We start from the raw sequence: 23,837 nt of genomic DNA on the forward strand, positions 1-23,837 counted from the left end.
TCCGGTTATGATGGTTGTTCTTGTGTGTTATGGGAAAAAATGATCATTATGGATCCTTGAAGGATTATTAGCCTAGTATGGTGCGATCAGAATCGGCTTGAGGTCTGTGGATGGATTTAAATATAAATATGAGCTCTATATCAGGCTGGATGTGTTCATTCAGCATAGCACTCCTTATGGAGGAGTATTCAGACGTTGGATGTCGTTTCGTCGTCGGCTATTTCATGTAATACTATATTGTGCCGTGTGAGTTGTGAAATGGATTGATAAATTTCTTATGTGTTGAGGTTCGCGTAGCGATGGTGCTATGTGAGCAGGATGGCTCTCGAAATTTAAATTCATATATCGTACCTTAGTTGTGCTTGGGTTTTGTAGCGTATGGCGATGTTGGTCCTCCCAGGGTTGGTATCATGCACTTAGCGTGCTTGTGTCTGATATTCGAATATTTTACAGTAATGAGCATTCTAGCTCGGTAAGTATTTCCTTATAGATTCTTTTTGTGCATATCGGATGGCACGCTGCCACTGGTATGTTGTTTGGATCGGGTTGCATGCCGCAACAGTGTGATGTTGAGTACAGTCCCCTATATTCTATTTTGTGTATGTTGTGTCCCATTTTCTGAGGAAGGTTCATGACAAATTTTCAGTTGTTTAATCAGTCACGTGGGTTGAGTAATCCTTTCCAGAGTTCGTTATTTTTTCTTATGTATCGCAATCGAGTATGTAGCTTATTAGCTCATTGTGGCGTCATATGAGGCTTTTTGATCGTGTTTGAGGTGGCTTATTGCCTGAATAGCTTATACTAGGTGAGACGAGATTATTGGATCCGGGATCAGTGCGATCGGATTATATGAAGTATAATAAAGAGCAAATATCATTATTTGGTCCATAATGAGGCAATGGTTCTGGTCTGAAAGAGAAACTCAATAATTTGTTGACATGACAGTTGGTTATGAAATTTGACACATTTCTTCCATCGAGGAAGCATGTCAAGAGTTGGAACATGACTTATATGTATCATGAGGTATGTTGTGAACATCATATTCGTGGAATTTCGGCTATTGTTATCGGAGGGTGTTATTATGGTCATGTGAATGGTGCAGTGCATCGTCTAAATTCAACAAAGGTATGCAATCTAGTATTGGGGCATCGTGTAGTGATTGATACGGTATTCGTAGGTTGGAAATAGGTATGGTGGAGAATTCTGGATGTTAGAATTGGGCTCTAAGGCTTAATTGCCTAAATAAGGGGGAGAATCGTCAAATTTACTCAAGCTAATATGCTCAATTGGGTGTGGTAGCATGAGTAGGTGCTCGAAGTGTTAAATAGTGATTTTGGACAACTCCGGAATAGTCCTTAGCATGTTCGAAGACGAACGTATATTGAAGTGGGAGAGAATGTAACGACCCAACCGGTCGTTTCGACTTTTAGAACCTCGTTTCCCTAAATAAGACTCTCCGTATGTGCCTTTACTAATTTATGACTTGGGGGATGGTTGGTTCGGAATTTGAAAGTGATCGGGTTGAAATCAGAAAAATTGGTTTCTTAGTTTGGATTTAAAAGGGAATATTTGACTTCGGTCAATATTTTGAGAAAACGAACTCAGAATCTAGATTTGAAGGTTCCAATAGGTTCGTATGATGATTTTGGACTTAGGCGTATGTCCGAATCGAGTTTTGGATGACCCGGGAGCGTTTCGACACCTATTGTGGAAGTTGATATTTTGGAAGAATTTCATAAATTTGGGTCGAAGTACATTTCAATGATATCGATGTATGTTTGATATTCCGAGTCTGGGAATAGCTCCGTATGATGATTCTGGTATTAGGAGCGCGTCTGAAAGTGGATTCGGAGGTCCGTAGATCATTTTGGAGTCATTTGGCGAAAGTTAAATTTTTGGATAATTTTGGAAGTTTGACTGGGGAGTTGACTTTTTGATACCGGAACTCAGTTCTAAAATTTTTTATATCTCCGTTATGTTAATTATGACTTGTGTGTAAAATTTGAGGACAATCAGACGTGATTTGATAGGTTTCAACATCGATTGTAGAAGTTGAAGTTTTAAAGTTCATTAGGCTTGGAATGTGGTGCGATTCATGAATTAGACGTTGTTTGATATGATTTGAAGGCTCGACTAAGTTCGTAATATATTTTGGAACGTGTTGGTATAATTGGTTAAGGCCCCGAGGGCCTCCAGGTGGATTCCGGGTGTTTAACGGATCGAATTTGAAATTTGAAAAAGAGTTGAGGCAGTTGATATCTGGTGTGATCGCAGGTGCGAAAAATCCATCGCATGCGCGAAGAATTTTTCCACGGGTGCGAAGCCACGGGCGCGAAGGATTTTGCCGCGGTTACGATGATCGCTGGGCAGTGAGTGTTTAAAGCGGGGATTTGAGCATTTTTTTTATTTCTTCATTCTTGGATGATCTTGGAAGCTTCTTGAGAGGACAATTCACCTAGCAACTTGGAGGTAAGTTAATTCACTCCAATTGCAAGTTAAATGCATGGTTTATATATGGATTTAAACATGAAAATTTGTAAAATTTGAAGTTTTGAAGGAAAACCTAGAAAATTGGTATTTTTGATTCTTCACCACGAAAATGGTTATGGAATTGGATGAAAATTATATATTTGAGTTCTTGAGATTATGGGTAACGATTCCCTCCAAATATTTTCGAAATCCGGGCGCATGAGCCCGAGGTGAATTTTAGGACTTTTACCATTTTGGATAGGGTAATTTATTTAATAGATAAATTTTGAAATATTGAACGTGTATTAATTATTTTATATAACTATTGGATAGTTCGGATTTTTCGGCAATGAATTGAGAATTTAACGCGACGTGGTGATCGAAAAGTGGACTTTGAGACAAGGTAAGTCTCTTGTCTAATCTTGTGAGGGGGAATTTACCCCACGGGTGATTAAATTAATATTCGTTGCTAAATGTGGGGGTTACATACGCATGAGGTGATGAGAGTCCGTACTAGCTACTACTAATGCTAAAGTCCGGGTAGTTTAGGACTCAAAGCATGAATTACTTGTGTAAATTGTATCTTTTATTTAATTTAATTATTTGATATATATTGTGAATTGTTAGGGAAAGATATAAAAAGATGAAAATCTCATATGCTTAATTTTCTATTTAAAATTTATTAATTGTTAAAAGATATTGTTCATCCTTTCGAATTGATCTTATAATAAATATACTCTCCTTCCGGAGGTACATAAGAAAATGTTCTCTTTTCTTGTGGAGCGAGCCGAACCCCTCGGCAGGATAGATGCATCTATGGATCATGTCACACATCCCTCGGCAGTGTACACGATACTCTGGATTGGGTCGTACGACCTCGGCAGAAATCGTGCCTAATAATAATAATTACACGATATTTTGATAATTTATTGCAACTTGTGAAGCTAATTGATAAATTGGAAATTATTGAAATTTAAAGAATTAATTATTTCTCCTTGTTAAGGAAATTATTGTTATTCCTGTAAATGTGGCTAATTGATAAATTAAAAATTTATGGGAATTGAAGAAGTTTAATTATTTCTGCTAGTTAAAGAAAATCATTGTAAATTCGATAAATCATGTCAATCTAGATATTGCTATTTTTATTTTATTTATTATTATTGACCATTAGTGAGTGTCAAAGTCGTACATCTCGTCTCTACCTCTTCGAGATTAGGCTTGATACTTATTGGGTGCACGTTGTTTACGTACTCATGCTACATTTGCTACACATTTTTATTGTGCAGGTACATATATGTCTAGCAGCCTTGTAGGCGTAGAGGTGTGGTTAAAATGCGGGAACTTAGGTGAGCTGCATACTATATTATGATCCGTAGCCACAGAGTCTCTTTCAGAGTTATTTATATTTTTTCTGTCTAATTTGTATTCCAAACAGATATTGTATTTTATTTTAACTCCCTAGTAAATGCTCATGCACTTGTGACACCGGATTTTGGGAGTAGTTATGGGTTATTCTTTATTGAATCTGTTAAAAGTATTATTATTATTTACTTTATAATTCTCATTCTTTACTTGTTAAGCTGAAGGAAAATATGATTTCAAAATATAAAAAAATAAAAACCCAATTGAGTATTTATTGTTAGCTTGCCTATAGTGATGTCCGGCGCCATCACGACCTTAATGAATTTTGGGTCTTGACAGAATGTCTCCTTCACAAAGAGAATCATATCATAATAATTGTCATGTTCAAAATCATCACAAGCAAAATAATTTCTTGCTTTAATTTTGCTTTTAATAACTTTCATAAGGCTTGACAAAATATATTTTTGGCATATCACATGTATGCGACCAATGATATATTCATGTAACTACACATTAATATTCATTATCTTTCTTTGTCTCAAATCTCCCTTAGAGGTGAGTTATCGTATTTATCCAACCATGCACAAGTATATTATTATGCATAATCTTTATCACATATATATTTTCACATTCACTTTCAGGAATGAGTATGCATTCTCAATGTTTATCACAAGTCACATTCTATTCAAAGAATGGAGTATAATCATACAATGTGCTTTATTTTTTATTTTTTTCATATCAATTTGATGGTAAACATTGTCTTGTTCTCCCATTTTATAATTACCATAGTGATAACTATTATTATTTTGGCCTTTCACATGCCCACATTCGTTGGTCAACCACTTGTCTTTATTTAGACTTATCATGCACTGCTATCACATTCACTTCAAGAATGGAGCAAATCAAGTGGGACAAGCTTCATGTTTTTTCATGAAAATACATTATTTTTCTTTAGTTATTATTATTATTATTATTATTATTATTATTATTATTATTATTATTATTATTATTATTATTATTATTATGATCAATATGGTGCATTAGTACTCAAACCCAATGTCTTACCCATATAAAGGCATGCTGGGTCATAATGCGCTGGAACTTGAATCCAACATCTTTTCATCAACATAGTGTGTTGGGACTTGAATCCATCGTCTTTCCCTCAATCTTTGGCATAATAAGCCAAAATTCACTAGGACTCACACTCGAGCCTTTAAAATATTATTACTTCATAATTATAGGCATATGTAAATTAACTTTGAAGAAGACATATATAACTATTTCAATTTTGAAACAGTTCCTCTGCAACAAAATTGCTAGTTAGGATATATGCCAATTTTTTTATTTTTTTAAAAATGATACAATCAATTTTACATTTTAATAAATTAATTAGGGGAAAGGTGCAGATAACCTATAACCACTTATATTTCAAAGACTATAAGAACTTTATCAAAAAAACTCCAATACGGAGGAATGCGCCTTATATTTCCAGCAAAAATATTTAAGGCTTAATGCATAACCGTGACTATTATAAATTATAACTATAATGAGTTTATATTGATTGTATATTCGAATGCCAAATTTGCAAGGTACTGTAAAATCGCCTACATATTTGATAATTTTGCTTTCAATGAAATACATCATGTGATGGTAAAAATATTATTACTAAATTACCTTAATAATTATCTATCATAGTATGTAAAAGGTCAGAACATATATATACGTTAGAATATTATCTTTGTCCTATAAGAGATGTAGCAAATATATATATATATATATATATATATATATCTATACGCTGGAATATTATCTTTGCCCTATAAGAGATGTAACAAATAAAAATATACATTTTCAGTTCTTTATTTCACTTGATACAATTGAAAAATAAATATTTTAACTAAACACTCCACATAAAGTTAATGCAAAGATATGAAAGTATGAATGTGTTTAGATGAATGTAAAACTTATCTTTGTATTATCATCCAAGACATTTTTCATTGTACTCGATCTCATTGTTTGCTTATAATTTACATAGTCTTAACGTAGAAGATCATGAAATGAGCAATTCGTGTTGATAACGTGTTATAAAATAAAAGCAATTTAGTAAAACATGAACAAGAAATTGAGATAGAGAGAAGGGAGAGATTTTCTTCTTCAATTGTATGTATTTTCTTATATATTACAAGGATATAAGCATGATAAGTGAAAAAAAATATGTCATTGAATATATCATTAAACATAGAAATATGTCATTAAATATTATGGAAGGAGAATAGACATCCCTTTATTTTTATTATAACAATATTAACAATCTATATTTTATACGATTAGGTAGTAAGATAATATGATTGACATTTAAAGGTAAATATTTTAAAGTACGTAGCTGTCTTTGTGACCCCTCTGGCCATACCATTACCCATTATTTATATTCCCTCGTATCAATATTCAATAGCAAGCAACAAGAGATAATTTTTGTTGATTATTTGTTCTTGAACTTCATAAATTTTGCTGAAAAAATGGCAGAAGAAGTGATTCTGTTGGATTTTTGGTGCAGTATGTATGGGATGCGGGCAAGAATTGCACTTGCAGAAAAAGGTGTTAAGTATGAGCACAAAGAAGAAGAGGATTTGAAGAATAAAAGCCCACTGCTTTTGGAAATGAACCCTATTCACAAGAAAATCCCAGTCTTAATTCACAATGGGAAATCAGTTTGTGAGTCACTCGTTATAGTTCAGTATATTGATGAAGTTTGGAAAGGAAATGGTCCATTGATTCCTTCTGATCCTTATGAGAAAGCTCAAGCTTGGTTCTGGTCTGACTATATGGACAATACTGTAAGTCCAAAATAAAGAAACTTATTCTTTCTTTATACTCCAATTTTTTCCATTGCCAAAAGACTACTTCATCAAATTATTTAGCATTGTTGATTAATGCACACAAGGTTTAAATAAGAGCTAAAAGACAATTCTTTTTGAAAAATGGTGGTATTTGGATCAACTTGTTCGCACACCCCATATTTTATCGGATGCATGCCTAAATATTTTCGATCAGTACTACAAGCATAGTCGGATTTATGGAGGCGGAAGGGGCTCACCCGAACTCTCTTCGGTGGATAATTGCACTATACATATACGGCAAAATCCGATTTAACCTGTATATATTTTTTTTGGAATCCCCTTGACACATCCCAAAATCATAACTTAGTGGTTAAGGGGTTCAACACTTTGTTATATTGCTGGTGTCTCTTAACAGAAATCCTGTCTCAGTCACTGAATACAAGTATCGAGTAACTCTGTCTATTAAAATTTATACATTCGAGAAGAAATCACTTCCAGTAATACTTTTTTTTGTTGGATTTTGAACTTTTGGTCCTTGACGAATAAAAGATAAGTTTTGACATATAAACTATATTTATAAAATACGAGACAATACCCTTATGTCAAATAATTTGTTATTGTATTCCGTTGGACTACAACAACTCATGTCATTAGCAAAATAGAAATGCAAATATTAACTAGTTTCTCAACATAGAAATGTTTTAATCTTTTTGAATAAACAAAAAAAAGAAAAAGAGTGTTAAACAAATTGGATAGATAGAGAATTCTTCATTTTCCTAAGTTTTAATGTAGGAACATTGTGTAAATAATGCAGGTACATGGATATGCAGAGAAAATATGGACAACAAAAGGAGAAGAGCAAGAACAAGCAGTCAAAGACTTTTTAGGTGGACTTAAGTTGATAGAGGGAATACTTGGTGACAAGCCTTATTTTGGAGGAGAAAACTTTGGGTTTTTGGATGTTTCTTTAATTGGTTTCTACAGTTGGTTTTTTGCCTATGAAACTTTTGGCAAGTTCAGTGTAGAGGCAGAATGTCCCAAACTGATTTCATGGGTTAAGAGGTGTTTGGAAAGGGACAGTGTCTCTAAAACTCTTCCTGATTCTGAGAAAGTTTGTGAGTTTGCTGTGGAATGGAATGAACGAGATACAGATCAGAAGTAAATCCAGAATTTAAACTTAATGAATTCATAATGTTCGTAATAAATGTTCTTCCTCTAAAACATGTCTCTTTGTTGGCTTGGGTTTAAACCTTTTTAATGTTTTCTTTTTTCTTTTTTTCTCTTCTGGCTTTTCACCTATGTAATGAAAATTATTCCTTTATGATGGGAATGGATCTTCTAGTATTTCTTGATTTCTGTCAACAAGTAAAAACAGTGTAAATCTATTCCTCTCGCATGTTCAACAATGTCAAGATCTTGCATTTTTTTACTCTTCTTGTTCGGGATCCTCTAGAAGGCTAGAACTAGATTAAATCATATATGATCACTCAACTTTAATTTTATTATATTAAAATTACTTTAAAAAAAATCAATTGACTTTATCTAAGACAAATAATTCTGTAACAAAAAGATTACTCAATTCTGCCTAAATATCATAGAAAGAAGGAATAATAACAAAATATTTTTTTCGTCTTTATTTTCTGCTAATAATTTCTAAGCAATGCCCAAACGTTGCTTGATCTGCTGAGCAAAGTCGTAAACCTTGTTTGATTCAGCAAGAGATTTGGTAACACTCTCGTTTTGCACACATCTCTTGGCCCATGCCACCAACTTTGGACACTTTGCCTCTATGCTAAAATTTCCACATTTCTCATAAGTAGGGAACCAACTATAAAAAGGAATTAATGCCGCGTCCAAATATCCAAAGCTTTCCCCACCAAAAGTATGGCTTCTCTCTCAACTCCCCTTCCAACAATTTTAGGCAATCTATGAATTCTTTCTTGGCTGATTCACGCAAAACTGTTTACCCAAAAAATGAATAGAGTTAAATTTATACATAGATCTAAGAATACGTGGTATAACTTGGTATAAATTGAAAACGTAAATAGAGATATATCGAATATTGATCGTAAAAAGAAATTAAAATAAACTTCAAGTTTAACATGTGTTCCTATTGATCATAAAAGCTCTTCTAACTTTTGATATTGAAATTTTACTTATAAGAGCAGCGTTAAAAGGACCACCCAAAAAGTGTTATATTTCTCCAATTTTATGAAATATTATAGCATTATAATTTGCCGACAACCCTAGCTAGCAGCAATCTTATGAACCGACTTTTCGTTTTGTTTTGCCAGTAGCGCCAAAAGCTTCAATATTCTACCGTTGAAAATGGGCAACAACAGTATCAATCGCCAATCGCCATCAAGTTACGTCTATAATATTAAGTGCTCGTACCGAAGTGTAATTTGTTTAAATTATCAATCCATTGGTGGTGGTGGTACTTTACTACTAATTTATATCAAATCATTTTATTTGTATTATTTCTTTCGATGAAGTATGACGCAGCACTTGTAATACTAATGATTTATAAAAATGGTCCCTTTATGCTTAGGTTATGTTTAAAGTAATTCTTTAAAAACTATTCTTGAACAGTCTTGGTACTTTAAGTTTACAAAAAGTAATACTTTTATTTTTCATAATATTTAACAAACTCTATCGGGCAGATTAGTCGAAATTGTGAAAAAAAGGATTTAGCTAGTAACACTAGGAAAGTCTCATCAAATTTCAATAACTACAATACAAAACTACACTAGACACAAAAAAAATATAGATCAAAAATCCAAAAAAAAAATTGCATTTCATAAAATTGCACAAAACCCTAGAAATAGACCAAAAATAGAAGACATTTTTAAAACTGTACCTCCAAATGTGAGTTCCGGGTAAATTATTTTTGTTTCATAGTTCGTGTCAAAGACAAAATTTGTTAACTATTTGACAATAAGAAAAAATGCTAAGTTAAATAATAAAAAATGCTCGAGAGTATATTTCAAGGACTATTTTGAACCTACTCCAAACATAAGAGATCATCTTTGTTATTTTCTCAAGTTTGTATTGAAGGTTCAAATTTCAAGTGTTATATTTGAGATAAGAGATTGCAAAACGACAATCTTAATATAGGTGATTAATTATGATATGGACAAAAATTTGCGTCGTATCCGTGATCGACCAACTACCAATAATTTTCAAATGCTCAACAGCTCAAGGGTTTCAAGTGCGTCGTTATGTTCTGAAATTGTAGCTACTTGGATATATTACATCAAATCTTGTAAAGCCAATAATGTTTCTTGACCTTTTTACCTTTTCCGAACAAATATATTAGTGATCCTTTCATGAGATATTGAGATCAGTTTTTTCTATCTGCTTGGAAATGAGTAATATAGAATACAAACATATGATATCTTGTTGTGGGCAAATACGGACATAAAATTTAAAGCAAGTCACTTATTATATATGTTAAACAAATGTATGTCAAGTTTAATGACCACAATCCGAAGCCGAAGGAATATAATACGAATGATGAATTTTGTATACGATTAGGTGGAATGATTGATATTTAAAAAGTATGATGTATTGATATCTTGTGAGCAAATACGGACATAAAATTTAAAGCAGGTCGCTAGTTATATTAAACAATTATGTAGAAGCAAATCCTAGTAAAGGAAAAAGAGTACACTTGTTTAGTAATACGCCTTTTGGTTGGCTCGTTAAAAACCTTGTAAAAAAAACCCAGTGGGACAAAACCTTATAAGGGAAAAAGAGTACAACGTGTATTAATTCCCCCTGATGAGAGCATCAATTCACATCTTTGAGCCTTCGCATCCCAATCTTGTACACTAGTTTCTTGAAGGTTGACGTCTGTAGAGATTTGGTGAACAAATCATCCATATTATCACTTAAAGGATCTGTTGCACATTGTTATCACCATTCTTTTGAAGATCGTGTGTGAAAAATAATATTGGTGAAATTTATTGTCTTATCCCCTTTTATGAATCCTCTCTTCAATTGGGTTATGCATGTTGCATTGTTTTCATACAAAATTAAGGATAGTTTGTCACACTTCAAACTATATTTGTCTCGAATAAGGTGTATTATAGACCTCAACCATATACATTCTCGACTTGCTTCATGAATAGCAATTATCTCAGCATGATTAGATGCAATAGCCACGATTGATTGGTTAGTCGATCGCCAAGATATGACAGTGCCTCCATATGTAAACACAATGCCTGTTTGAGATCGAGCCTTGTGTGGGTCAGATAAATACTCAGCATCGGCATAACCAACAAGATCAGGACTACAATCATCGCCATAAAATAATTCCATATCGGCAGTCCCTTTTAGATACCGCAATATATGTTTGATTCCATTCCAATGTCTCCTTGTAGGAACAGAGCTATATCTTGTTAAGACATTAACTGAAGAGTTATGTTAGACCTTGTAATGTTAGAAAGATACATTAGTGCACCAATTGCACTAAGATATGGTACTTCGGGACTAAGAAGCTCTTCATTATTTTTAGGAGGTTGGAATGAATGTGCTTTATCCATATAGAATCGCTTTAAAATCTTTTTAGTGTATGCTAATTGATGGACAAAAATTCCATCTTTCATATACTCAATTTGTAGACCAAGACAAAATTTTGTCTTGCCAAGATCTTTCATTTCAAATTCTTTCTTTAAATAGTTTACTGCTTTAGGAAGCTCCCTAGGAGTTCCAATGATGTTTAAATCATAAACATACATGGTGATTATAACAAATTTAGATCCAGATCTTTTTATAAAGACAAAAAACAAATTGAATCATTCTTGTACCCTTCTTTCAGCTGGTACTCACTCAGGCGATTATACCACATGTGCCCTGATTATTTCAATCCGTATAAGAATTTTTGAAGTTTTATTTAATAAATTTCTTGGAAACCTTAATATGCTTCAGAACAATTTAAATTCTTCAATGATTTCCATTATACGCATATCATGTTTTTCTTGTATTGCCAGATTAAAACCTGAAATGGCGACATCCATCACACGAGAACATGCCTCTATATAATCAATGCCATGATAATTACAAATCTTCTTATGATACAAGTCGTCTTTATGCCCATCGACTTGACCTTTTTTTTTCCGCACAAGAACACATTTATACCTCCACTGGCTTTATACTTTTAGGTGTTGGGACTATCCGTCCAACTTTATATTTTTCAAGTTAAATCAATTTTCATTGCATATTTTTCATTTGGCCAATCATTTATCTGTCCAAATTTTATGACAAATTTGAGCTCAAGATCCTCGTCAATATTAATAATATTGAGCGCTACACTATATTAACAATATCGTCGATGATCATTTTATATTGGTTTTACTATTACCCAATAAAGACATAACTTATTGAGATCTCTTTATCTTATTTTTTTCAGGTACCTAAGCCTCCCCCATAAGGTCTTATGAAGTGTTATGTCGTGGTTCTCTTCTAGAGCATTTGCCTCCTTATTATGACCATCTTGAACATTTGTCCCTCTCCTTCTTCAATGAGTTTTATCTTTGTAACCGATTAGTCTATTATACTTCATGCATGCCATAAACTCTATTCATTATGAACTTTATTTTATTTGGAGCATTAGCAGGTGAATATAACATTTAGAATTGGGTCAGCAAATACGCCTATCAATATTTTGCAAATGAATTATCACTTGAACTTCAAGTTCACATTTTCTCGTATGAGGATCTAGATGTATTCATAATAATTCATTACATGCATTACTTTTATTAGCTGCAAATTTTCTCCCCTTATTATTGGGATCACCAACACATATCCCTAGCCTTATTTGGGGATCCATCTTTATGCATTGTGGTGGAACAATTAAATTGTAATGACCCGACATATCATTTTAAGAATTAATGCCCCGTTCAGTGATTTAAGGACTCAAGCAACTTCGTAAAAAGTATTATGACCCGTGGGTGTGGTTGAGTTTAATTTTCGGAAGTTTTGGAATTTAATTAAAAGAACAATTCTTATTTAAGAAGCTTAAAAGAAAAGAGTTGATCGGGCAGTTGACTTTTTTGGACCGAAATCCGATTCTAAAAATTTGAAATACCTACATTATATCATTTATGACTTGTGTGCAAAATTTGAAGTCATTCCGAATTGATTTGATACGTTTCGGCGCAAAATATAGAAGTTGAGAGATTTGTAAAGTTAAAAAATTTGGGAGTTTGGCCATGGTCAATATCGGGTCAAGATGACCTCTTTTCAGTATTTTGAGTGTGCGAGCAGGTCCATAACGTGTTTTATGATTGAAATTCATATATGGTTTGTGTCCGGGAGGTTCCGAATGAGTTTCAGGGTGAGTTTTGAGCGAGCTTGGGCATTTCGGCACTCTAATATTGTTCTGGCACTTTTGGGGGTGCGGACCGCACATTTATGGGCGCTGAGGTGAAGGAGGGGCGCGGACCGCAGCAGAATTTTGCGGCCGCACTTGGAATTTTGCGGACCGCACAATTCTGTCCGCGGCCGCGCTCCAGGAAGTTCTGGAGATACGCTGGTCCGACTTCGGAAGCCTATATCTTTTGATCCACAAGGGATTTTGTGATGATTCAAAAACGTAAATTGTATTCCTTCGTGTCTAGTTTCCAGAAAGGTAAAGAAGTCATCATTTGAACATCTGTAGAGAAAGTTATGGCCAAAGAATTAAATCCTGGCAGTGCAGCCCCAAGAATTTCGCGGACTGCACAAAATTTTCGCAACCACGGGACCTGGGGCGCGGCCGCGCTTGGAATTTCGCAGACCGCGAAGTGGAGTTTAGAGGGTGCACTATATAAATGGGGTTTAAGGCATTATTTTACATTTTGGACCTAGGGAGCTCGGTTTGTGGCGATATTTCGTGGGTTTTTCAAGAAATTCTTCGGGGTAAATGATTCTAACTCGGATTTGGTTAATATACATGAATATATCACTGATTTTATTATTTAATTAGTACTTTGAGATGGAAATTTTGGAAAAATTGTAGAAACTTCATAAACCACAAATTTAAGATTTGAAGGTCCATTTGACATCGAAAATTTGATAATTTTAGTATGGTTGAACTCGTATCGGAATGGGCGATCAGATTTCATGAAAATTATGCCGGGTTCCGAGAGGCTAGCCCCGCGTTGACTTTTTGGAATAAAATTTTAAGTCGACGTATTATTATCCGGAATTATTTCCGATGAATTTTAATGAAGTTATTTAATTAATTTGGATAGATTTGAGCGGTCTGGAGGTCAATTCAAGCAAGAAGGCGATTTTGGAATATCGGCATAACTTCAAAAATATAAATGTCTTGCTTAACCTTGAGTGGAGGAATTACCCCTTAGGTATCGAGTCTTATGTTCCATTTGTGAAATGTGAAAAGCCGTGTACGCAAGGTGACAAGTACGTACTCAGGATTATATGTGTAAATTTTATTGAGTTAAAGTCTTTACTACATTTCAACTGTCAGGCGTAGCGTATCGGTGGTGGCAAATCTACGAAGAAGGTAGACCAGCCGATGCAACACCACCAACATGGGCTCAATTTTCGGAAATGTTCTTGAAAGAGTTTGTTCCCCAGACTCTCCGAGATGCGTGGCACATAGAGTTCGAACGGTTGCATCAGGGCACTATGATAGTATCAGAATATGCTATCAGGTTCAGTGAGTTAGTCCATCATGCACCGATCTTGGTTCCTACAATCGGAGAGCGGGTCCGCAGATTCACCGAGGGGCTCGATTATGATATTAAAATATGCATGGCTCGAGAATTGCAAACTGATACTCCATTTCAATAAGTAGTGGAGATTGCAAGGAAGATTGAGGGTGTTTTAGGCGAGGAAAGGGAGTCTAAGGAGGCCAAAAGGTCTCGAAGATCTAGAGGGTTTAGTAGATTTTACTCTTCAGCTAGGACCCATTATAGCAGAGGCTCGAGTAGTCGGTCAGCTCAGTCCGCACATCAGATTACTCGAGGTGCTCCTATTTATAGTGCACCACCAACACGAGATTCTTACAGTGGTTATTCCAGTTATCCGGCACAGACTCAGTACGAGCAGCCGCGACCTCAGAGGGGTTGTTATGAGTGCGGTGATACTAGACATATCATGAGAGATTGTCCCAGACTTGGGAGGGGTGGATTTCATCAGAACACTCAAGCTACAAGCTTTACTCCAGTTAATACTCCACGTGCACAGTCAGCTAGAGGTGGATGACATGCGGGTAGTGGGTGCCTAAGAGATGGAGGCCCGACTCGTTGATATAATCGCTATGATTTGGCTGAGGCCGATACATCAGATGGTGTCGTTACAGGTACGATCCTGATTTGTTATAAAAAGAATATTTCCCCTTAGTTGGATTCAGATCTGAATATTGAGGTGAGTCCTCATATTATGCTCCGCTTATAGGCGAGCTTCGTAAGTTTGTGACCCACTTATATGTTTATCCCTGTTGGGAGATTTAAAGATGTGAGTCCGTGTTTGTCATTTTATTTTGTACACCATTGAGGACTATAAGTCCAAAAGTAATATTTATTATTCACTACGGTGGGTTTAATGTGTTTCGGAATAGTTGATTCCAATTTTTATGAATTATATATCCTACCAGTATGAGGGTTCGTTATGTGTTATGAAAAATGTTTATGAAATTTATTGAAAAGAAGAAAGAAAGGAAATTGAAAATTTCAGTTGGCACAATGTGCAACATACTTGTGATTCGGAGTTGAGGATGAGATCTCACATTTTTATATGATGTGAAATATTTAAACCGGGCTGCAAGTCGCGATGGAGGTTATGAAAGGACAAGGTCCTTGTGGTAATATATTTATGAGTTTAAATTGTCCCTTTATGAAATTTAATATGTACATTAATATTAATAGGGAGTCATGCCTGTTAGGCTTATTTGATAATTCTTGTATATTTTCTGTGCATATTCAGCCATTTTCGTGCTGTAAATATTGAGTTTAACCTATGAGATGAGTGCCCAAGTGGCGTTAAATATGACTCATTAATCCGAGTAAGTAATCATGAGGCCTTCACGCCTCACATTCTGTTGTCAGTGTTGTGCAAATTCGAAATGAGGTGGTGGTTAATATGAGATTAATTGATGATGCTGGAATTAATTATTAACAGCTTTTAAGACTAGAGATATGGTGATGAGCATACATATGATGTGCTTCATGTTCTGATATCATTGTGATAATGCAGGGCTTGTAGTGCTAAGATTGGTGTTATTGATATATACATTGTGGATGTATTGTTAGAAGCTGTTTTGGTGTTACTCTGGCAGGTGGATAGGCCCAATTATAGGGGAGACTCTGCCGAAATTTCTGAAAGATTTGGGAATTAGACAAATTTGGGAGATTAAGACGTGCAAAAGAAGAGAAAAGTTATGTTATGTGGTTGGGGGCGAATGATCATAAGCGGGAGAGAATGTAACACCCTAGAAAATTTTTGAAGTACTTCAAGACTATCAAGAAAGTTGATGTGTGCGTAGGCACGATTTTCTACAGCCGATTGAGACTAACACCGTGTCTTTCTATAGATGTAAAAGTAAAAGCATCAATTTGGTAACCTCAGAATAATTATTAGAACGTTCGAGAAAGAACGTTTGTGTAAGAGGTTTAAATTGTAACGACCCGACTTGTCATTTTAAGAATTAACGCCCTGTTCAGTGGCTTCAGGTCTCGAGCAACTTCGTAATAAGTATTATGACCTGTGGGTGTGGTCGAGTTTGATTTTTGGAAGATTTGGAATTTAATTAAAAGAACAATTCTTATTTAAGAAGCTTAAAAGAATAGAGTTGACCGGGGAGTTGACTCTTTTGGGCCGGAATTCGATTCTGAAAATTTGTAATACCTACATTATATCATTTATGACTTGTGTGCAAAATTTAAAGTAATTCAGGATTGATTTGATACGTTTTGGCGGAAAACATAGAAGTTGAGAGATTTGTAAAGTTAAGAAATTTGGGAGTTTGTCCATGGTCAATATCGGGTTAAGACGACCTCTTTTCAGTGTTTTTAGTGCGCGAGCAGGTCCGTAGAGTGTTTTATGATTGAAATTCATATATGGTTTGTGTCCGGGAGGTTCTGTATGAGTTTCGGGGTGAGTTTTGAGCGAGTCCGGGCATTTCGGTACTCTAATATTGTTCTGGCATTTTTGGGGGTGCGAACCGCACATTTTTGAGCGCTGAGGCGAAGGAGGGGCGCGGACTGCAGCAGAATTTCGCGGTCGTTCTTGGAATTTCACGGACCGTACAATTCTGTCTGCGGCCGCACTCCAGGAAGTTCTGGAGATCCGCTGGTCCGACTTCGGAAGCCTATATCTTTTGATCCACAAGGAATTTTGAGATGATTCAAAAACGAAAATTGTAGCCCTTCATGTCTAATTTTCAGAAATATAAAGAAGACATCATGTAGACATCTGTAGAGAAATTATGGCCAAAAATACTAAAGTCTGGCAGTGCAGCCCCAAGAATTTTGCGGACCGCACCAAAGTTTCGCGACCGCGGGATCTGGGGCGCGGCCGTGCTTAGAATTTTGCGGACCGCGAAGTGGAGTTCAGAGGGTGCACTATATAAATGGGGTTTAGGGCATTATTTCACATTTTGGACCTAGGGAGCTCGGTTTGTGGTGAATGTTCGTGGGTTTTTCAACAAATTCATCGGGGTAAGTGATTCTAACTCGGATTTGGTTAATATATATGAATATATCACATATTTCATCATTTAATTAGTACTTTGAGATGGAAATTTGGGAAAAATTGTAGAAACTTCATAAACCACTAATTTAAGATTTGAAGGTCCATTTGACATCTAAATTTGATAATTTTAGTATGGCTGAACTCGTATCGGAATGGGTGATCAGATTTCGTCAAAATTATGTCGGGTTCCGAGAGGCGGGCCCCGCGTTGACTTTTTCGAATAAAATTTTAAGTCGACGTATTATTATCCGGAATTATTTCCGATAAATTTTAATAAAGTTATGCAATTAATTTGTTTAGATTTGAGCGGTCCACATGTCAATTCAAGGAAGAAGGCAATTTTGGAATATTAGCATAACTTCAAAACGGTAAGTGTCTTGCTTAACCTTGAGTGGGGGAATTACCCCTTAGGTATCGAGTCTTATGTTCCATTTGTGAAATGTGAAAAGTCGTGTATGCGAGGTAACGAGTACGTACTCGGGCTTATATGTGTAAATTTTATTGAGTTAAAGTCTTGAGCATATGTGATGACTCAAGATATCATCTTTAAATTTAATAAGTAATTCTGTGTTTTAAGACCTCGAAAAGCACCATTTATCATTCATCGACTTGCGTGTGTAGTCCGTACAATTTTTCGCAAAGCTTTTATGTGAAATGGATTAAAATGTGAAATAGGGCTTTAAAAAAAACTCAATTGAGTTGACTTTAGTCAACTTTTTGAGAAAACGGACCCGGATTAGTATTTGACAATTCCGGTAGGTCCGTATCGTGATTTGGGACTTGGGCGTATGCCCGGAATCGAATTCCGAGGTCCCTAGGTCGAGATATGGAATTTTGATGAAAAATTAAAAGCTTGAAAGCTTAATGATTTTTAAGAAATTACTGATGTTGGATTTATTGACCCCGGGTCCATATTTTGGTTCCGGAGCCCGTTATAGGTCCACTATAATATTTATGACTTGTCTGCCGAATTTTGTGAGAATCGGAGTTAATTTGACGTGATTTGGACGTCCGGTTGTAAAAATATAAGTTTTAAAGTTTTCTTGAAAACTTCCTTTGATTTGATGTTTGATTCGTAGTTCTAGGTGTTAGTTTGACGATTTGATCCGGCGAGCAAGTACGTATGATGTTTTAGGACTTGTGTGCAAGTTTGGTTTGGAGCCCCGAGGGCTCGGGTGAGTTTCGGATGGGCTACGGGACGATTTCAGACTTAGGAAATCTGGTTTTCTGCAAACTTCAGGCTTCTGGTGTGTTCTTCTTCGCGTTCGTGAAGGTACTCTCGCGAACGCGAAGAGAAAATTGGGGCCGACACGTTTTGTTCTTCGCGTTCGCGACATAGTAACCGCGTTTGCGAAGGCTTGAGGTTCAAAGCTTCGCGTTTGCGATAGAATCCTCGCGTTCACAAAGGGATAGAGGCTAGCCAGGAAAAATAAGCCTTCGCGTTCGCGAAGGCCAAGCCAGGCAAGCATCGCGTTCGCGAGGTAGCCCTCGCGTTCGCGAAGAGTAAAATTGGACAGCACAAATTTGTGCTTCGCGAACGCGAGGCACTGACTGCGTTCGCGAAGGGTAAATATCCTAGAAACAGAACTTATGTTCTGGAAATGGGGTTTCGACCCATTTTCAACTCTTTCCCATTTTTTAGCTCGGGTAAGGCGATTTTTGGGAGATTTTTACGGGAAAATATTGGGATAAGTGTTCCTTATCCTATATTGATTATATTTCACGATTTCATACTCATTTATATCATGAATCCTTGAATTTAGGGAAGAAAAATAAGATGTTTTATAAAATCTTCCAAAAATCAAAATTTAAGATTTGAAGGTCCATTTGACATCAGAATTGGATAGTTTTTTGTATGGTTGGACTCGTCTCGGAATGGGTGTTCGGATTTCGTAAGTTTTTTCGGGATTTGAGACGTGAGTCCCACTGTCGAATATTTTAATGAATTTTGGATTTTTATCCAGAAAATTTGTAAATTCAAATGGAATTAATTCCTATGATTCGTATTGAGTATATCGAATTATTTGTGAATAGATTTGAAGCTTTTGGAGACAAATTTTAAAGGAAAAGCTTTGGTCGAGTAATTGATTGGAATTTGCAAAGCGAGTTAAATATCGTGGTTAACCTTGGCTTGAGGGAATAGAACCCTTAAATTATTTGTTATGTGAATTGCATGTGAAGATTTTGGAGTTGGTCTCAGCGGCGCACCATAGACTTGCTCGGATTTCAACTACCAGAGGAGACTTGAGGTATAACATCATGGCGTCCGCAGTTCTGAAGTCCCCTTCTATTTTACTTCAGCTGTGTGCTTATTTTTAGACAGCTTTATTTTATTCAGACCTTTATTTGTGTTTATTCTATAATCTCGTGCACTTGTGACACCAATTCTAGGATGGTATTTAGACACCGTTGCATTTATGGATTATTTCACTATATTTCAAACTTTGCTTCCGCTTTTGTTTCCTTGATTATTAATAATATAAAGATTGTTTAAAAATTGGTTAATATTATTCTAACGTTGGCTTTCCTAGCAAGTAAAATATTAGGCGCCATCACGGTCCGAAGGTGGGAATTTCGGGTCGTGACAGTTGGTATCAGAGCACTAGGTTACATAGGTCTCACGAGTCACGAGCAATATTACTTCTTTCTTATTCTGTCGTGTGATTTTATTCTATCATCGATGATTGAACAATTCTACTCTTATTCTATCGTATATGGTGAGAACACGTAATACCTCTACCAATGGACAGGGACCAGAACCCCCGATGGCAACTATGGCCAGGGGTAGAGGTCGAGGTCGTGCTAGAGGCCGAGGCAGAGGCCAAGGTAGAGCTCAGTCCGGAGCTCGAGCAGCTGTACCTGTTGAAGAACCTCAGGTGGACTTTCAGGAGGAGGTTCCAGTTTAGAATGTACCAGCTGGACTAGTTCAGGTCCCGAAAGGATTCATAGCTACTCCAGTGCTTCAGGACGCTCTAGTTCGTTTGGTAAGTCTTATGGAGGGCGTGGCCCAGAATAGTACATTTCTAGTGGCACCAGCCGTCTCACGGGCTGGGGGTGGAGCACAAAATCCCACTACTCCCGCTCCGGAGCAGATGGCTCCCCAGAATCAGGCTCCAGCAGCCTCGCCAGTTGGGGTAGTTCAGCCAGCTGTTGCGGCACAGACCGGTGATAGGACCGCCATGTCTTTTAATGCCTTATTGAGACTGGATAAGTTTACTAAGCTCTTTCCAATTCACTTCAGTGGTACACCTTCTAAGGACCCACATGATTATCTTGAACGCTGCCACGAGGTGCTGCGGAACATGGGTATAGTTGAGACAAATGGGGTTGATTTTGCTGTATTTCAGATGAAAGGGTTCCGCCAAGAGGTGGTGGAGAGATTATACATTGACCAGGCCAGTCGGATCGCCTGCACTTACATGGGAGCAGTTCTCTCAGCTATTTTTAGAAAAGTTCCTCCCTATCACACTGAGAGAGGAATTCCGCAAGCAATTTGAGCGTCTACAGTAGGGCAATATGACTGTTACTCAATATGAGTACCGTTTTGTGTTTTTGGCCCGTCATGCTCTCTTTTTACTGCCTACGGAGGGAGAGAAAGTGAGGAGGTTTATTGAGGTACTCACTCAACCTATCAGACTTCAGATGGCCAAGGTGACCGGAAGTGAGATTTATTTTCAGGCGGCTGCTAATGTCGCAAGGAGGATCGAAATGATTCTTGCACAGGAGAGATAGCAGAGGTACGATAAGAGGCCTCGTCAGTTTGGTGGTTTCAGTAGTGCCTCGTCTAGAGGCAGAGGTAATTTTGGTAGGGGTTATCCTCCCAGACCGTTTCATTTAGCACTTCATGTATCTCCTGGTGCTTTAGGGATTCATGGTCCTATTATGCATTACTCTATGCAGCCAACATTTAGTGAACATTCAGCTCCTATCAGTGCACCACCACTCCAGAGTTACTACAGTGGTTATCCGGCCCATCTGGGTCAGCTTCAGCTTCAGCAGCCATGACATCGGGATGGGTGTTATGAGTGTGGAAACATTGGTCACATCAGGAAGTATTGCCCTAGATTGGCGAGTAACAGATCTCAGCAGGATTCTCATGCCATCATACCGGCACCAATTGCTTCACCACCTGCTCAGCTACCTAGAGGTAGGGGTCAGGCAGCTAGAGGGGGAGGTCAGACCATTAGAGATGGACGTTAGGCCATTAGAGGTAGAGGTCAGACCGTTAGAGGTGGAGGCCAGCCAGTTAGAGGTAGTCCTAGAGACACAGTTCAGAGTGGTGGGGCCCAGCCCCGATTTTATGCTTTTCCAGCCAGGTCTGAGGCCGAGTCATCTGATGCTGTGATCACATGTATTATTCCAGTTTGCCAAAGAAATGCTTCAGTTCTATTTGATCCAGGATCTACTTATTCCTATGTGTCCTCTTATTTTGCTTCATATTTGGTTGTGCCTTGTGATTCTCTGAGTGCTTCTGTTTTTGTATCTACACCGGTGGGAGACTCTGTTGTAGTAGATCATGTCTATCATTCATGTGTGGTTACTATTGGTAATCTTGAGACTAGTGTGGATCTTCTACTTCTTGATATGGTCGATTTTGATGTCATATTGGGTATGGATTGATTGTCACCTTATCATGCTATATTGGATTGTCATTCCAAGACAGTGACCCTAGCTATGTTGGGGTTACCTCGGTTAGAGTGGAAAGGAACTCCTGGTCATTCTGCCAGCAGGGTTATTTCTTATATGAAAGCTCGGCGTATGGTAGAGAAAGGGTGTCTAGCCTATTTGGCTTATATTCATGATCCCAGTGCGGATGCTCCTTCTATGGACTCAGTACCAGTTGTTCGTGAATTTCCAGAAGTATTTCCTGTAGATTTGTCGGGGATGCCACCCGACAAAGATAATGACTTCTGTATTGATTTGGCTCCGGGCACTCAGCCCATTTCTATTCCACCATACCGTATGGACCCACCAGAGTTGAAAGAATCGAAAGAGCATTTACAAGACTTGCTTGATCAGAGATTCATTAGACCCAGTGTCTCGCCCTAGGGTGCACCAGTATTATTTGTAAAGAAGAACGATGGCTTTATGCTGATATGTATAAATTATCGGCAGTTGAACAAAGCCACTATCAAAAACAAATATCCACTGCCAAGAATTGATGACTTATTTGATCAGCTTTAGGGTGCCAAGGTATTTTCGAAGATCTATTTGAGGTCTGGTTACCATTAGTTGAAGATTAGGGCATTTGATGTCCCTAAAACAACTTTTCGAACTCGGTATGGGCATTACAAATTCCTAGTGATGTCATTTGGGTTGACAAATGCCCCAGAAGCATTTATGGATTTGATAAATCGGGTGTTCAAGCCTTATTTGGATTCTTTTGTGGTTGTATTCATTGGTGATATCTTGATTTACTCCAGCAGTCGAGAGGAACATGAGCAACATCTTTGAAGTGTGCTTTACACCTTGAAGAATAATTAGTTATATGCCAAGTTTTCAAAATGTGAGTTTTGGTAAGATTCAGTTGCCTTTTTGGGGCATGTTGTATCGGCAGAAGGCATAAAGGTGGATCCTAAGAAGATTGAGGCTGTTCAGAATTGGCCTAGACCTACTTCAGTTACAGAGATCCGGAGTTTCCTGCGTTTAGCAGGTTATTATCGTCGGTTCATGGTAGGGTTTTCATCTATAGCAAGCCCATTGACCAGATTGACCCAGAAAGGTGTCCCATTCAGATGGTCAGACGAGTGTAAGTTGAGATTTCAGAAGCTCAAGACCGCTTTGACTACGACGAAAATGTTGGTATTACCCATAGGTTCAGGATCGTATACGGTATATTGTGACGCATCTCACATTGGGCTTGGTGCAGTATTAATGCAATATGGCAAGGTAATTGCATATGCGTCGCATCAGTTGAAAGTTCACGAGAAGAATTATCATGTTCATGACTTAGAATTGGCAGCCATTGTTCATGCGCTGAAGATTTGGAGGCATTACCTCTACGGTGTCTCGTGTGAGGTATTTATTGATCATCGTAGCCTTCAGTATCTGTTCAAACAAAAAGATCTTAATTTAGCATAGAAGATGGTTGGAGTTGTTGACAGACTATGATATCACCATTTTGTATCACCCCGGGAAAGGCCAATTTGGTGGCCGATGCTTTGAGTAGAAAGGCTGTGAGTATGGGAAGTCTTGCGTATATTCCGATTGGTGAGAGGCCATTAGCTGCAGATGTTCAGACTTTGGCTAATCAGTTCGTGAGGTTAGATATTTCAGAACCCAATCGGGTTCTAGCTTGCACAGTCGCTCGGTCTTCTTTATATGAGCGCATCAGAGAGAGGCAGTGTGATGATCCTCATTTACTTGTTCTTAAGGACAGCATGGTAATGCCAAACATGTTGTTGTGGGGGAAGATGGGGTTCTGCAAATGCAGGGTTGTATTTGTGTTCCTAATGTGGATGGGCTTCG

General features: G+C 37.0%; 1 protein-coding gene across 1 annotated transcript; it reads left to right on the forward strand.

Moving 5' to 3' along the window:
* Positions 1 to 6,252: 6,252 nt before the first annotated feature.
* Positions 6,253 to 8,097, forward strand: LOC104107473 (probable glutathione S-transferase). The gene is made up of 2 exons (XM_009616290.4): positions 6,253 to 6,665; positions 7,483 to 8,097. The coding sequence occupies exons 1-2, from the start codon at positions 6,348 to 6,350 to the stop codon at positions 7,828 to 7,830; spliced, it is 666 nt and encodes a 221-aa protein (XP_009614585.1). The 5' UTR covers positions 6,253 to 6,347; the 3' UTR covers positions 7,831 to 8,097.
* The last annotated feature ends 15,740 nt before the right edge of the window (positions 8,098 to 23,837 follow it).

The sequence above is a fragment of the Nicotiana tomentosiformis genome, chromosome 6 (assembly GCF_000390325.3).
Source record: "Nicotiana tomentosiformis chromosome 6, ASM39032v3, whole genome shotgun sequence".
NCBI lineage: Eukaryota > Viridiplantae > Streptophyta > Magnoliopsida > Solanales > Solanaceae > Nicotiana > Nicotiana tomentosiformis.

Bases quoted from the DNA above. Each gene is read 5' to 3' on its own strand.
- LOC104107473 (XM_009616290.4), top strand. From the start codon at position 6,348: ATGGCAGAAGAAGTGATTCTGTTGGATTTTTGGTGCAGTATGTATGGG. The intron at 6,666-7,482 runs GTAAGTCCAAAA...TAAATAATGCAG, and splicing joins CTGACTATATGGACAATACT to GTACATGGATATGCAGAGAA.